Raw genomic sequence first — 17,384 nt, 5'->3', positions numbered from 1 at the left:
CCGTGCCTAAACCTGACTACATTCCTCCTCCTGAAAGCCTGGCCTGTATAATTGGAGTTTGATGCAAAAGATGGAGCACCGCGGCTCCAGGCATTCCCTGAGGAGGTACGGCCGGATCCGCCATCTTGGCGTGTTTGTGGGCGCTGTGTGGGCTGCTGAGCACCTGTACCATGCGGTTCTGCTACTGCGCGAGTATCTAGAGGGGGAAAGTCCTGCACACTGGACTGTCCTGTGTCCGCCCCACCATCAACCTCTATGTCTGCAATATCACCAGACTCCAGAGACTGGACTGCAGAGGGGTCTGACGCCATAGATCGTGAAGGAACCCCCCCAGAAACACCTTCCCCTGCTGGGCCGTTATCACATACAGGAATATCCATAATATCAGGCACATTAGTCAGACAATCAGCGGCAGCAGAGTCCTGCACAGCAGAGTCCATATTAGTATTATAGTCAGCGGCAGCAGAGTCCTGCATAGCAGAGTCCATATTACCACTACAGTCAGCGGCAGCAGAGTTCTGCACAACAGAGTCCACAACCTGTAACCCCAAATATGTTACTCCCCCAGTACCTTCAGGTAAGAGTCCATAGTCCTGCTGCAATGACTTGTCTCCTGGGACTTGTGGTGTCTGCACAGCTGCTACTTCATTACCATTAGGCAGGGGTCCATGACCTGGTTGCAAAGTGCTGGTTGCTGGGACTTGTGGTGCCTTGCTGAGAACTGCTGCAGGTTTTTGCTGTTGCTGAACACTGGTCGCTTTCCCGTACAAATTCCCTTCCTTAAAAGGGAAACTTGCTGGCTGCAGAACTGGTTTTACATGGGACTGCTGGCTGCCACCTTGAGAGGGTTCAGACCCAGCTTTGGCACAAGGTGATGGTGACTTCTGGTATTCCTGGAACCGCTGCTGGTTTCTGTATGATTCTCCCACCGGTCCCATTTGCTCCAGTACAGTCTCGGTCTCCCGTACGTTCTCGGCGAGCTCTTTCGCCAGTGCGCTCAGCTTCCTGTCCAGTAACACCAGTTTCTCAGGGCATGCAGACTTTTTTAGATTATAGGCACATTCAATCTGTCTCTGCAGATATATTTTACTGGCCTTCAATGTCTCCAGTCGCTTGACCAGTGCTGGTATCTCATCTGCCAGGCGCAGTTCTGGTGCTCGCTCAGTAGCTGTGACAGTTTGTGCATTGTTGGAAAGCTTTGCAGGTTGGTTACCCCCAGTATGGCTTCTGGTTGGTGTAGCCTGTGATTTCTGACATGCTACGGCTGTTGTCACTGCCATGGGCCCACAATGTCCAGACTGGGGACTATGTCCCAGTTTATTTCCAGTGACTGTACTGCTGGTACCTTGAAGCTTCCCCGCTGGTCTCCCTTTGATCTCCTCCACTGCCTTCACTACATTTTTGTAGTTACCGCTTCCAGATCTTGTCCGCTCAGACCGTACCAATACAGACTGCTGCATGTTCTCCTGCATGGTCTGCTTCTCCAGGGATGTTCTCCTCTGTCTGCAGGAGGGTGGGGTGGACTGGACACCTGCAACCTGCAATGGATTCTGCACAGGCTGCAAAGTTTGCTCCTTACATTCAACCATTTTGCTTGGTTGTTGCACCGTACTACTGCTTGCTTCCGTTACTTCTTCCTTTACAACTTTCTTCCCATCTTGGCTTGCTGCACTAGGACTGCTGACACACTGGACACGATTCCCATTACTGGGGACTTTAGGATTTCCATCCATTTTTTTAGTTGTCTGGGAATTGCTTCCCAGAGAAGGCCTTGGAGCCTGGGCCTTGGCAGGGGAACTTCCCCACCCAGGGTGGCCCCGCCCTGGGCTATCTCCAGACATCAGGAGCCTCAGGAGAGCTACAAAAACACGTCCTCACAGCTAGGAGGTAGTATTATAGTAGTTATATTCTTGTACATAGGAGTAGTATTATAGTAGTTATATTCTTGTACATAGGAGATAGTATTATAGTAGTTATATTCTTGTACATAGGTGTAGTATTATAGTAGTTATATTCTTGTACATAGCAGCAGTATTATAGTAGTTATATTCTTGTACATAGGAGTAGTATTATAGTAGTTATATTCTTGTACATAGGAGCAGTATTATAGTAGTTATATACTTGTACATAGGAGCAGTATTATAGTAGTTATATACTTGTACATAGGAGCAGTATTATAGTAGTTATATTCTTGTACATAGGAGTAGTATTATAGTAGTTATATTCTTGTACATAGGAGCAGTATTATAGTAGTTATATTCTTGTACATAGGAGCAGTATTATAGTAGATATATTCTTGTACATAGGAGCAGTATTATAGTAGTTATATTCTTGTACATAGGAGGTAGTATTATAGTAGTTATATTCTTGCACATAGGAGCAGTATTATAGTAGTTATATTCTTGTACATACCCTGTTTCCCCGAAAATAAGACAGTGTCTTATATTAAATTTTGGTCCTAAAGACATGCTATGTCTTATTTTCAGGGGATGTCTTATGTGCTAAGATTGCGCAAAGATTGTATAAAGAAAAACATTGCAGCCAGCTGAACGCTGTGTGCGGTGCTCTGTTTTCACAGGAAAGCCGGCGGCTGCTGCTGCTGTGATCCCATTATTTGTATCCACTGTTCCTGCTGCTGTGGGATGAGCTGGAACAGTAGACCCCCCCCCCCCCCCCCCCCCCGCCACATATGATGCTTAGTGCATCTCCCAGCTCATCCTACTGCAGCAGGAACAGTAGATACAACGTATTGCAGCGGTGTCAGCAGCCGGCATATCTGTGCACATAGAACATTGCGCACAGTGTTCAGCTGGCTGCAATGTTTTTCTTCATACAATCTCTGCGCAGAAAGATTATTACCGTATTATTGGGGGGTGTCTTACTTTCGGGGGGTGCCTTATTTTAGGCAATTCAACAAAACCTCTGCTATGTCTTACTTTTGGGGGATGACTTATTTTCGGGGAAACAGGGTAGGAGCAGTATTATAGTAGTTATATTCTTGTACATAGGAGTAGTATTATAGTAGTTATATTCTTGTACATAGGAGCAGTATTATAGTAGTTATATTCTTGTACATAGAAGGCAGTATTATAGTAGTTATATTCTTGTACATAGGAGCCGTATTATAGTAGTTATATTCTTGTACATAGGGAGCAGTATTATAGTAGTTATATACTTGTACATAGGAGCAGTATTATAGTAGTTATATTCTTGTACGTAGGAGTAGTATTATAGTAGTTATATTCTTGTACATAGGAGCAGTATTATAGTAGTTATATACTTGTACATAGGAGCAGTATTATAGTAGTTATATTCTTGTACATAGGAGTAGTATTATAGTAGTTATATTCTTGTACATAGGAGGTAGTATTATAGTAGTTATATTCTTGTACACAGGGGGGCAGTATTATAGTACTTATATTCTTGTACATAGGAGCAGTATTATAGTAGTTATATTCTTGTACATAGGAGTAGTATTATAGTAGTTATATTCTTGTACATAGGAGCAGTATTATAGTAGTTATATTCTTGTACATAGGAGGTAGTATTATAGTAGTTATATTCTTGTACATAGGAGTAGTATTATAGTTATTATATTCTTGTACATAGGAGCAGTATTATAGTAGTTATATTCTTGTACATAGGAGGTAGTATTATAGTAGTTATATTATTGTACATAGGAGCAGTATTATAGTAGTTATATTCTTGTACATAGGAGGTAGTATTATAGTAGTTATATTCGTGTACATAGGGGGTAGTATTATAGTAGTTATATTCTTGTACATAGGAGGTAGTATTATAGTAGTTATATTATTGTACATAGGAGTAGTATTATAGTAGTTATATTCTTGTACATAGGAGGTAGTATTATAGTAGTTATATTCTTGTACATTGGAACAGTATTATAGTAGTTATATTCTTGTACATAGGAGGTAGTATTATAGTAGTTATATTCTTGTACATAGGAGTAGTATTATAGTAGTTATATTCTTGTACATAGGAACAGTATTATAGTAGTTATATTCTTGTACATAGGGGGTAGTATTATAGTAGTTATATTCTTGTACATTGGAACAGTATTATAGTAGTTATATTCTTGTACATAGGAGGTATTATTATAGTAGTTATATTCTTGTACATAGGAGTAGTATTATAGTAGTTATATTCTTGTACATAGGAGTAGTATTATAGTAGTTATATTCTTGTATATAGGAGCAGTATTATAGTAGTTATATTCTTGTACATAGGAGGTAGTATTATAGTAGTTATATTCTTGTACATAGGAACAGTATTATAGTAGTTATATTCTTGTACATAGGAGCAGTATTATAGTAGTTATATTCTTGTACATAGGAGTAGTATTATAGTAGTTATATTCTTGTACATAGGAGTAGTATTATAGTAGTTATATTCTTGTACATGGGAGTAGTATTATAGTAGTTATATTCTTGTACATGGGAGTAGTATTATAGTAGTTATATTCTTGTACATAGGAGGTAGTATTATAGTAGTTATATTCTTGTACATAGGAGTAGTATTATAGTAGTTATATTCTTGTACATAGGAGGTAGTATTATAGTAGTTATATTCTTGTACATTGGAACAGTATTATAGTAGTTATATTCTTGTACATAGGGAGTAGTATTATAGTAGTCATATTCTTGTACATAGGAGGTAGTATTATAGTAGTTATATTCTTGTACATAGGAGTAGTATTATAGTAGTTATATTCTTGTACATAGGAGGTAGTATTATAGTAGTTATATTCTTGTACATAGGAGTAGTATTATAGTAGTTATATTCTTGTACATAGGAGTAGTATTATAGTAGTTATATTCTTGTACATAGGAGCAGTATTATAGTAGTTATATTCTTGTACATAGGAGTAGTATTATAGTAGTTATATTCTTGTATATAGGAGTAGTATTATAGTAGTTATATTCTTGTACATAGGAGTAGTATTATAGTAGTAATATTCTTGTACATAGGAGTAGTATTATAGTAGTTATATTCTTGTATATAGGAGTAGTATTATAGTAGTTATATTCTTGTACATAGGAGGTAGTATTATAGTAGTTATATTCTTGTATATAGGAGGTAGTATTATAGTAGTTATATTCTTATACATAGGAGTAGTATTATAGTAGTTATATACTTGTACATAGGAGGTAGTATTATAGTAGTTATATTCTTGTATATAGGAGGTAGTATTATAGTAGTTATATTCTTGTACATAGGAGTAGTATTATAGTAGTTATATACTTGTACATAGCAGGTAGTATTATAGTAGTTATATTCTTGTATATAGGAGGCAGTATTATAGTAGTTATATTCTTGTACATAGGAGCAGTATTATAGTAGTTATATTCTTGTACATAAGACTAGTATTATAGTAGTTATATTCTTGTACATAGGAGGTAGTATTATAGTAGTTATATTCTTGTATATAGGAGGTAGTATTATAGTAGTTATATTCTTGTACATAGGAGTAGTATTATAGTAGTTATATACTTGTACATAGGAGGTAGTATTATAGTAGTTATATTCTTGTATATAGGAGGTAGTATTATAGTAGTTATATTCTTGTACATAGGAGGTAGTATTATAGTAGTTATATTCTTGTACATAGGAGTAGTATTATAGTAGTTATATTCTTGTACATAGGAGTAGTATTATAGTAGTTATATTCTTGTACATAGGAGCAGTATTATAGTAGTTATATTCTTGTACATAGGAGTAGTATTATAGTAGTTATATTCTTGTACATAGGATCAGTATTATAGTAGTTATATTCTTGTAGATAGGAGTAGTATTATAGTAGTTATATTCTTGTACATAGCAGCAGTATTATAGTAGTTATATTCTTGTACATAGGAGGTAGTATTATAGTAGTTATATTCTTGTACATAGGAGGTAGTATTATAGTAGTTATATTCTTGTACATAGGATCAGTATTATAGTAGTTATATTCTTGTACATAGGAGTAGTATTATAGTAGTTATATTCTTGTACATAGCAGCAGTATTATAGTAGTTATATTCTTGTACATAGGAGTAGTATTATAGTAGTTATATTCTTGTACATAGGAGCAGTATTATAGTAGTTATATTCTTGTACATAGGAGGTAGTATTATAGTAGTTATATTCTTGTACATAGGAGGTAGTATTATAGTAGTTATATTCTTGTACATAGGAGGTAGTATTATAGTAGTTATATTCTTGTACATAGGAGCAGTATTATAGTAGTTATATTCTTGTACATAGGAGCAGTATTATAGTAGTTATATTCTTGTACATAGGAGGTAGTATTATAGTAGTTATATTCTTGTACATAGAAGGTAGTATTATAGTAGTTATATTCTTGTACATATGAGTAGTATTATAGTAATTATATTCTTGTATATAGGAGTAGTATTATAGTAGTTATATTCTTGTACATAGGGGGCAGTATTATAGTAGTTATATTCTTGTACATAGGTGTAGTATAATAGTAGTTATATTCTTGTACATAGGAGGTAGTATTATAGTAGTTATATTCTTGTACATAGGAGTAGTATTATAGTAGTTATATTCTTGTACATAGGAGATAGTATTATAGTAGTTATATTCTTGTACATAGGTGTAGTATTATAGTAGTTATATTCTTGTACATAGCAGCAGTATTATAGTAGTTATATTCTTGTACATAGGAGTAGTATTATAGTAGTTATATTCTTGTACATAGGAGCAGTATTATAGTAGTTATATACTTGTACATAGGAGCAGTATTATAGTAGTTATATACTTGTACATAGGAGCAGTATTATAGTAGTTATATTCTTGTACATAGGAGTAGTATTATAGTAGTTATATTCTTGTACATAGGAGCAGTATTATAGTAGTTATATTCTTGTACATAGGAGCAGTATTATAGTAGATATATTCTTGTACATAGGAGCAGTATTATAGTAGTTATATTCTTGTACATAGGAGGTAGTATTATAGTAGTTATATTCTTGCACATAGGAGCAGTATTATAGTAGTTATATTCTTGTACATACCCTGTTTCCCCGAAAATAAGACAGTGTCTTATATTAAATTTTGGTCCTAAAGACATGCTATGTCTTATTTTCAGGGGATGTCTTATGTGCTAAGATTGCGCAAAGATTGTATAAAGAAAAACATTGCAGCCAGCTGAACGCTGTGTGCGGTGCTCTGTTTTCACAGGAAAGCCGGCGGCTGCTGCTGCTGTGATCCCATTATTTGTATCCACTGTTCCTGCTGCTGTGGGATGAGCTGGAACAGTAGACCCCCCCCCCCCCCGCCACATATGATGCTTAGTGCATCTCCCAGCTCATCCTACTGCAGCAGGAACAGTAGATACAACGTATTGCAGCGGTGTCAGCAGCCGGCATATCTGTGCACATAGAACATTGCGCACAGTGTTCAGCTGGCTGCAATGTTTTTCTTCATACAATCTCTGCGCAGAAAGATTATTACCGTATTATTGGGGGGTGTCTTACTTTCGGGGGGTGCCTTATTTTAGGCAATTCAACAAAACCTCTGCTATGTCTTACTTTTGGGGGATGACTTATTTTCGGGGAAACAGGGTAGGAGCAGTATTATAGTAGTTATATTCTTGTACATAGGAGTAGTATTATAGTAGTTATATTCTTGTACATAGGAGCAGTATTATAGTAGTTATATTCTTGTACATAGAAGGCAGTATTATAGTAGTTATATTCTTGTACATAGGAGCCGTATTATAGTAGTTATATTCTTGTACATAGGGAGCAGTATTATAGTAGTTATATACTTGTACATAGGAGCAGTATTATAGTAGTTATATTCTTGTACGTAGGAGTAGTATTATAGTAGTTATATTCTTGTACATAGGAGCAGTATTATAGTAGTTATATAATTGTACATAGGAGCAGTATTATAGTAGTTATATTCTTGTACATAGGAGTAGTATTATAGTAGTTATATTCTTGTACATAGGAGGTAGTATTATAGTAGTTATATTCTTGTACACAGGGGGGCAGTATTATAGTACTTATATTCTTGTACATAGGAGCAGTATTATAGTAGTTATAGTCTTGTACATAGGAGTAGTATTATAGTAGTTATATTCTTGTACATAGGAGCAGTATTATAGTAGTTATATTCTTGTACATAGGAGGTAGTATTATAGTAGTTATATTCTTGTACATAGGAGTAGTATTATAGTTATTATATTCTTGTACATAGGAGCAGTATTATAGTAGTTATATTCTTGTACATAGGAGGTAGTATTATAGTAGTTATATTATTGTACATAGGAGCAGTATTATAGTAGTTATATTCTTGTACATAGGAGGTAGTATTATAGTAGTTATATTCGTGTACATAGGGGGTAGTATTATAGTAGTTATATTCTTGTACATAGGAACAGTATTATAGTAGTTATATTCTTGTACATAGGAGGTAGTATTATAGTAGTTATATTCTTGTATATAGGAGCAGTATTATAGTAGTTATATTCTTGTACATAGGAGTAGTATTATAGTAGTTTTATTCTTGTATATAGGAGCAGTATTATAGTAGTTATATTCTTGTACATAGGAGGTAGTATTATAGTAGTTATATTCTTGTACATAGGAACAGTATTATAGTAGTTTTATTCTTGTACATAGGAGCAGTATTATAGTAGTTATATTCTTGTACATAGGAGTAGTATTATTGTAGTTATATTCTTGTACATAGGAGGTAGTATTATAGTAGTTATATTCTTGTACATAGGAGTAGTATTATAGTAGTTATATTCTTGTACATAGGGGGTAGTATTATAGTAGTTATATTCTTGTACATTGGAACAGTATTATAGTAGTTATATTCTTGTACATAGGGAGTAGTATTATAGTAGTTATATTCTTGTACATAGGAGGTAGTATTATAGTAGTTATATTCTTGTACATAGGAGTAGTATTATAGTAGTTATATTCTTGTACATAGGAGTAGTATTATAGTAGTTATATTCTTGTACATAGGAGGTAGTATTATAATAGTTATATTCTTGTACATAGGAGTAGTATTATAGTAGTTATATTCTTGTACATAGGGGGTAGTATTATAGTAGTTATATTCTTGTACATTGGAACAGTATTATAGTAGTTATATTCTTGTACATAGGAGTAGTATTATAGTAGTTATATTCTTGTACATAGGAACAGTATTATAGTAGTTATATTCTTGTACATAGGAATAGTATTATAGTAGTTATATTCTTGTACATAGGAGGTATTATTATAGTAGTTATATTCTTGTACATAGGAGTAGTATTATAGTAGTTATATTCTTGTACATAGGAGGTAGTATTATAGTAGATGTATTCTTGTACATAGGAGCAGTATTATAGTAGTTATATTCTTGTATATAAGAGGTAGTATTATAGTAGTTATATTCTAGTACATAGGGGGCAGTATTATAGTAGTTATATTGTTGTACATAGGAGTAGTATTATACTAGTTATATTCTTGTACATAGGAGTAGTATTATAGTAGTTATATTCTTGTACATAGGAGTAGTATTATAGTAGTTATATTTTTGTACATAGGAGCAGTATTATAGTAGTTATATTCTTGTACATAGGGGGCAGTATTATAGTAGTTATATACTTGTACATAGGAGCAGTATTATAGTAGTTATATTCTTGTACACATGAGTAGTATTATAGTAGTTATATTCTTGTACATAGGAGTAGTATTATAGTAGTTATATTCTTGTACATAGGAGGTAGTATTATAGTAGTTATATTCTTGTACATAGGAGTAGTATTATAGTAGTTATATTCTTGTACATAGGAGCAGTATTATAGTAGTTATATACTTGTACATAGGAGCAGTATTATAGTAGTTATATACTTGTACATAGGAGCAGTATTATAGTAGTTATATTCTTGTACATAGGAGGTAGTATTATAGTAGTTATATTCTTGTACATAGGAGCAGTATTATAGTAGTTATATTCTTGTACATAGGAGCAGTATTATAGTAGATATATTATTGTACATAGGAGCAGTATTATAGTAGTTATATTCTTGTACATAGGAGGTAGTATTATAGTAGTTATATTCTTGTACATAGGAGTAGTATTATAGTAGTTATATTCTTGTACATAGGAGTAGTATTATAGTAGTTATATTCTTGTACATAGGAGGCAGTATTATAGTAGTTATATTCTTGTATATAGGAGTAGTATTATAGTAGTTATATTCTTGTACATAGGAGTAGTATTATAGTAGTTATATTCTTGTACATACCGTGTTTCCCCGAAAGTAAGACAGTGTCTTACATACTTTTTACCCCCAAAAGTCCCACTATGTCTTACTTTCGAGGTATGTCTTATATTGGGAAAACCAACCCCCCCGCACTCCAACCCCCCCCATCATCATCATCATCAATCATATGGATTGAAGAGGCGGCACGCCAGGTGTGAAGCGGCGGCCGCCGGCTGCTTCCATACATTGCAATGGGAGCGCGCTATTCAAATAGTACTCGTTCATCTCTAACTTCAATTGTAACTTCTTACAATTGAAGTTAGAGATGCGCGAATACTATTTGAATAGCGCGCTCCCATTGCAATGTATGGAAGTGGCTTGCAGACTTTGCCGACGGCCGCCGCTTAAAGGGATTCTACCATTAAAAGAAGTTCTTTCCTCTTGACCACGTCGGAATAGCCTTAAAGAAGGCTATTCGTCTCCTACCTTTTGCCATAGCCAGCGCCGCCTTCTTCCTGAGATGCGTCCTCCCAGTCTGTGTCTTCTTTGGGCCTCATGGATGATGCATGCGCAGTCGGCTCTGGCTGCGAGAGCCTGTTAGAGCTGACTGCGCATGCGTCATCTATGAGGCCCAAAGAAGACACAGACAGGGACACAGACGGGACGGACGCAGCTCAGGAAGAATGCAGTGCTGGCTATGGCAAAAGGTAGGAGACGAATAGCCTTTTTTAAGGCTATTCTGACGTGGTCAAGAGGAAAGAACTTCTTTTAATGGCAGAATCCCTTTAACTCCTCGCGTGCCGAGCACTTCCATTCATTCCAATGGAAGCGTGCCATTGAAATGAATAGAAGCGGCTGGCACGCGGGGGGTTAAGCGGCCGCCGGCAAAGTCCTTCTTCACAGCACAGCCAATTGCGCTGTGCTGTGAGAGCCGGGGGGAACGCCCCCTCCATCTGCTCGCAGTACTCGTCCATAGACGAGCATTATCAGGGAGGGAGGGGGCGTTCCCCCCGTCTCTCACAGCACAGCGGAGCCCCGTGTTTCCCCGATACAGTAGTAACACCCCCCGAAAGTAAGACAGTGTCTTACATTCTTTTTACCCCGAAAGTCCCACTGTGTCTTACTTTCGGGGTACATCGTACATTAGCCGACCTCCCTAAAACCCCCGCTACTTCTTACTACAGGGGGTGTCTTACTATTGGGGAAACACGGTAGGAGCAGTATTATAGTAGTTATATTCTTGTACATAGGAGGCAGTATTATCCACACAAACACATATACTGCATTGTTCATTTTGTGGCTTTACAGCAAGTTGTCATAGGGGCAGCACATATTATAATAATACATTTTATAATGCTATAGCGAATAAGGGGGTGTATTACTATCCATTTAGGGGACATACACTGTTTGCCGTGTATGGATAACCCCTTTAATATAGTTAGCCATGTCATCAGCCAAATCGGAAAGGCCAAAAAGGAGTAGACATATGAAGTAAAATAAGAACTTACCAAAGAGTCTGAATCTTGCTCTCGGGATTCAGAAATGCAGGACATATGACTTGGATCCCATCATTTCCCATTTTAGTACTTGTAAGTCTGTAAACAATAAAAGAGATGGAAACCAAGACACATAGTAAGAGGAGCAGACTCTGGTGGGAAACATTATATGTATTGTAAGGATTTCTTAGGGTCTTGTTCCCGCAGTAGTAACCTACTGTAGGAAGCAATAAAGCGGTGGAACATCTCACATATCAAGATTGGCCTTTTGTTGGAACCAAACTATAGAAGTTCATCCACAGTGTGAAGCTGATTCTGCAATTTGGTCCCTGTAAATAGTCCTACACCTTCATAGATAGTGGACAGCCGTAGTGGAGGCAGATACAGTACAACTCCTCTAAATCACAAAAAAAATCTAGTAACTGAGTTCATATGAAAGTAAATAAGTAACAAACTATTAATTTTATTCATTGTTCAATATTAATAATTCTATATTATAACTTAAACTATTTTATGATTTTATTTTGTTGATAATTTTCCTCCTAATCCACCAAAACCTAGTCTCGGCTCTGACTCTACGACCCCAAAATGGGGGCACAAAACCCCCAATCTCATAATTAATGGGGGTCCCAATGGTTAGACTCAGGGCTTAGTCATGCCAAAATGTTTTTTGCAATTTCCATCACATGGCCATGTTGAGAACACATTGAATTCAATGGGCAAATTTATTAAGACTGGAGTATCGTACAGGACAGCTATGTAAGACTATGGATTTATTGACACGTCTATTTTTGGCCACTTTGATGGCCTGAAAGACCCCATACAAGTTAGCAGGTCCGTTATGTTGTCCGTCGTAACAGATTTCAATCGGAAAGGTTTGGGCCACCAAAAGACCAATGAATTTCATATGTTTTGTTTTAATGGACAATTAAACTGAATGTTAAAAATAGTCAAACGCACGGAAATGGATGAAAAATATTTACTTAGAAAACCCTTTGAAGGAAAACAATGTGATCAATATCTTACCCTACTACTGTGAAATTATGCAGATGTGGTGTGAACTTCCGCCAGCTTTCAGTGCTCAATGTACAGCCATTTAGTTGAAGTTCTTCAAAATTTTTGCATGATTCAAGGATGAAAGACAACACCATGCAATCCAGTGGTGTGACAATAGTCCCGGACAGATCCAATTTTCTGCGTGATCCAAGAGCTTCTCTCACTAAATCTCGATTCTGAGCTTCATAAAGGTAGTAAAATACGGTCACGCAGCTTCGCTTGTTGTAACGAGAATCTACAAATTTTCGAGCCTCACTAGTGGATTGTTTGAGGAGCCATGCAGATACAGACTTGACTGCACGTGTGATGGCTCTCGAGGACAATTTTCCCAAATACGGACTCAAAATCGACCTTGTGGATTGGTGAGAGAGTCCACAGAGAAAACCAAAGAACATTTCATCATGGTGGTCTTTATATGATCTGGTCTTATCCAGTAATTCATCCAGTTTCTCAGGAGAATAGTTAATATAATGGACCAAAGCAGCTAAAAAGTCTAAAAGGAGGAGATGTAAGAAGGAAAACGTGACATTCGGAGGATGACCGTTTTTTACCATAAAAAGCTGCAAGAGGTCAGAGGTAGCATCGACTCCAAATGTCTTCAGAACGTCTTCCGTGAAAGCAAAAATACCTTTGGAAAGGCCATAGCCGGCCATCCTCCCGATAGATGACAACAGCTTCCGCACGTGGCTCTTATCCTGCCGGTGGCTGGAAAGAATTTTACCAACAAAACCTGTCATTAATTGTGTCATTGTTTTGGGCAATGCTGATAAATTCTGATTATTCATTGGCTGAGCATTGAAATGTACTGAAAGCGTCTCGCAGACGATCCGGCAGAAGGTTGGAATGAAGCAGAAACTATAGAGCGCTCCATTGTCTTTTACATAACTAAAAACTTGGTCTGACAACGTCTTCTCCTTAAAAAATTTCTGAAAATATATTTCTCTGTCCACGGGATTGAATCCCATAATTTCTGTTATACGTCTAAAAGCTTGGATATCTTTCTGCATGGCTCTACTTGTTTTACTAGAGACAACCACGGAGCATCCCTTCAGAAGAGACTGTCTCACCAAACCGACCACAATGGCACCAACGTTATGGATTTGGTTTACGTTACTGCAGAGCTTGCACGAGCGGAAATCGATTTCGTGGATACTTTCATCTAATCCATCAAATATAAAAAGAATTTTCTCGGGAAACTGTAGGATGTTCGCCAGCTGGCTTTGCAGATAAGGGTATAGCTGGAGGACCATTGTCTCTAAACTGATCGTATCCAATCTGTTCAGTTCTCGGAATTGGAAGAAAAAAACAAAGGAGAATCTCTGATAGATTTTTCCGTTGGCCCATTCACAGACAAATTTCTTTAGTAGGGTGGTCTTTCCTACTCCGGGTAATCCTGCGATCATTACGGAATGTGGAGTACACTTGAGTCGGTGGCACCATCGGAAGAGCCTGTCGATGGACATACATTCTGTACCTACATACTGCAAGTGTTTCTTGAAATAGGTCTCATGGCTCACGCCACTCTCTAAGAGCGCAAGTTGAGAATGTCTCTTATTCTGATCATAAACAACCATCATATCCATGTAATGTTCACAAGAAGAGGGGGAAAACTTGATGTCTTCTACATTCTCAGTACACTCTATAAGATGTTGCTTGTGATGCTTCTGGATATCTGGCAGAAGAAATTTTGGAATAGACATAAAGAACAAAATAAAGTTTTTAGTCTAGGACTAAGATCACATCTGCTTCAAACCCTCCATTGTAGAATCAGTCTAAATTAGTGGACTAAAAAGTATTTCTGCATGAAGGAATTTTTTGTTGGGTGAAGTAACGGCAAAAGGAATGGACACCCAACAGACCACATTATAGTCAATGTAGTCCTCAAGATCTATTGTTGTCCGTCAGTACATGGATTTGTTTTTCTTGTACTAAGTACCTTTTAAATCTGAAGATAATGGATGACCATGGATATCCAACTGGATCTGCTGCATCAAAGTGTCACCTAACAATAAAAAAAACATAACTATATAAATACATAGACAGGCCTTAATATTTACACACATGACTCTCCGCCTCCTCTCTCTGTATAAAGGTCAAGTGACCTTGTAAATAAAGTTTAGCCACAGTGCGATCACAAATTCAGCAACTTTCTAATATTATAATATTACTTGTCAGGTAATGGAGGGGGTGTACATCTCACCCAGACTACTCAGGTGGGTGAGATGAGAAAACTCCAGGAATGTTTGTTCTCAGACAACAACTTTTGTCTGCTGAGCATTTTGGTAAATGCTCAGTACTGGGCTGGATTTTTAGGAATGACAGGTAGGTTGGTAGTGGGACCTGTCATTCCACTCCCCTCCAGTCCACACTTTGGGGATGTTCCAGCAGCAACTCAGCTGCAGAGAGTCTGCTCATCAAGGAGGCTTAAGAAGCCAACTCCAGCAGCAACACTTTGGCTGAGCTTGGCTGGAGAGCCAAACAGAGAGGTCATATTTTTGGAGCTGTATCCTGAGTGATTCTACTGGCTTTTGGATTTCTGTTATTCTAGGTGAGGTAACCTATTCTATGTTTATGTGAAATGTAGAAAACAGGGCACTCACCCGCCACGGGATACATAAAACATTCGTTTTTATTTCATCCTCTTTAAAAAAAGGTCAAACCTTGACCATCGGGGTACAGAAGACGGAATGATGCAAAGAAACAAACAGCGACGATCGTTTCGTGCTTAGTGCACTTCGTCAGGCTTCCCAGGGAAGCCTTCCCAGGGAAGTTTCCCAGGGAAGTCAGGGAAGTCAGGGAAGCCTGACGAAGTGCACTAAGCATGAAACGATCGTCGCTGTTTGTTTCTTTGCATCATTCCGTCTTCTGTACACCGATGGTCAAGGTTTGACCTTTTTTTAAAGAGGATGAAATAAAAACGAATGTTTTATGTATCCCGTGGTGGGTGAGTGTCCTGTTTTCTACATTTCACATCGGTATGTCACTGCCTGTCTAGGTTTTTTCACAGTGAGCACCACCCTGGGATTTAATTTATTCCATGGTTTTTTGGCTGTTACAGCCGGGAATTTTTGCCAATACTGACACAAGATTGTGAATACAAGCGTTGTCACAGTAGTGCCGCTGACTACTTTGTTCTTTGCTATTCTATGTTTAGTTAGAGCCGAGCCGGGCAGGGATTTATTTTTGTATTGTTTCTTTTTGTTGCTGCGCTACCTTTTTGAGTGAAAATAAACTCTAATTTGTTTTGGACTAAAAGAAACTGGACTTGTGTGTCTATGCCACCCCACCTAGCAACCCCAGACCCTGACATACTGTTATGGTAGAATTTGCTTATGATCCCCAAACTACAGATTCTACTTTCCAATCCTTTAGCTCCCTTCTGGGAAAGAAAGGAAAATAAATACCATCCAAATAAACAATAAACACACAGGACTTGTATTATGTCTGATATATTACATAATGGCTTCAGAGCAATTGTTTATTTTATAGTATTAGACCTTACAATTCTACGAGGTTCCATCCAATGCGAATGATGCTTGTAGGTGTTGCTTCCAATTAGTATTGCCATACCATATGAGGTATGCATACTTTAAATATATTGAGCCTACATATGGGGTATCCTGACCCAGACACAAGAGCTTTGGTTTATATTACGCTTGTGAACAGATAGACAGCAGATGGACAACAGAGGAAGGGTGAGCTGTGTAAAATTAGAGAATGGTCAGCATAGTAAAACTAAGGTTTTAACCTTTTTATGCTGTCTTTTGGCTATCACTGGAGCTCCCATTGAAGTGAATGGCCTTACCTGAGTTCTCTAGCTCATACATTAGAGAGGACAGATTAGGACAGGAGTGAAAGCTCTGCAGCTCAAACAGGCAGTCCCAAAACGCTACAATGGCTTCTCGACCTTGGTCCAAGATATCCTGCACCATCTTCTCGGAGAATGTGAATATACCGAGATCACTTCTCATCTGTTCATATCTCTACAACACAAGGATAAGATGTTCAGAGTCTGGAGGAACTCTTCTTCACTGGAGTTTGACTTCTGGACCCTCAGCTGATGGAGTAAATGTGGCTAAATTGTAGTATCTGTATAGTGCCCTACTTGGAGTAGTCCAAAGTAGTCACTGAGCATCACCTATCCATTAACGTAGTATACAATACGGATTCCAGAAAAGAAGGTGTCATGGGGTAATCCTTCAACTCCACACAGCCCCATGTCTCTACAGGCACCATGGCATTAGCAAGCAAAGCATAGGAGCCAGCACGAAAGACTGGCCAGTGGATGAGAGTGGAGAAAGACACAAAAACCAAGTCATAACGATGGATGAGGGGTTGAGATAAGGCTAAATCCAAGAGTGGGAACAGTGTGGTAACTTGAGAATGTGCAGAGAATGTAGCACTATCCAGACCTAGGGCCTATAAGGTGTCCTCTTCCTAATATGAGGAGACGAATGCTATAAAAAATACACTTTTGTTGGGGGTTTGTACAGATTTTGCATTGGGGCAAAAAAAAGAGCTTCAGGTTACACCAATGAGTGTGGGCAATAGTGATTTTTGCTTTAGAGCCCACTTAACCCCCAAACAGTCACCCT

General features: G+C 37.4%; 2 protein-coding genes across 3 annotated transcripts in view; both read right to left on the bottom strand.

Annotated features, from left to right (window-relative positions):
* The window catches only part of LOC142214343 (NACHT, LRR and PYD domains-containing protein 12-like), a 196,665-nt gene that overhangs the window by 148,153 nt on the left and 31,128 nt on the right, over positions 1 to 17,384 (bottom strand). The window lies entirely within an intron of this gene.
* Positions 1 to 17,384, bottom strand: part of LOC142214346 (NACHT, LRR and PYD domains-containing protein 3-like) — a 61,460-nt gene that overhangs the window by 41,313 nt on the left and 2,763 nt on the right. Inside the window, exons 4-7 of one of the 2 annotated variants that reach the window (XM_075283277.1) lie at positions 16,595 to 16,772; positions 14,726 to 14,791; positions 12,760 to 14,461; positions 11,746 to 11,832 (exon numbers count right to left, since the gene is read on the bottom strand). In XM_075283277.1, coding sequence (XP_075139378.1) covers positions 11,746 to 11,832; positions 12,760 to 14,461; positions 14,726 to 14,791; positions 16,595 to 16,772 — 2,033 coding nt within the window. The remainder of the gene's footprint in view (positions 1 to 11,745; positions 11,833 to 12,759; positions 14,462 to 14,725; positions 14,792 to 16,594; positions 16,773 to 17,384) is intronic. The other variant, XM_075283278.1, reaches the window with a different exon arrangement.

The sequence above is a fragment of the Leptodactylus fuscus genome, chromosome 7 (genome assembly GCF_031893055.1).
Source record: "Leptodactylus fuscus isolate aLepFus1 chromosome 7, aLepFus1.hap2, whole genome shotgun sequence".
Classification (NCBI taxonomy): domain Eukaryota; kingdom Metazoa; phylum Chordata; class Amphibia; order Anura; family Leptodactylidae; genus Leptodactylus; species Leptodactylus fuscus.
Note: the sequence above shows the minus strand (reverse complement) of the source record. Positions and strands in the feature narration are given on the sequence as shown.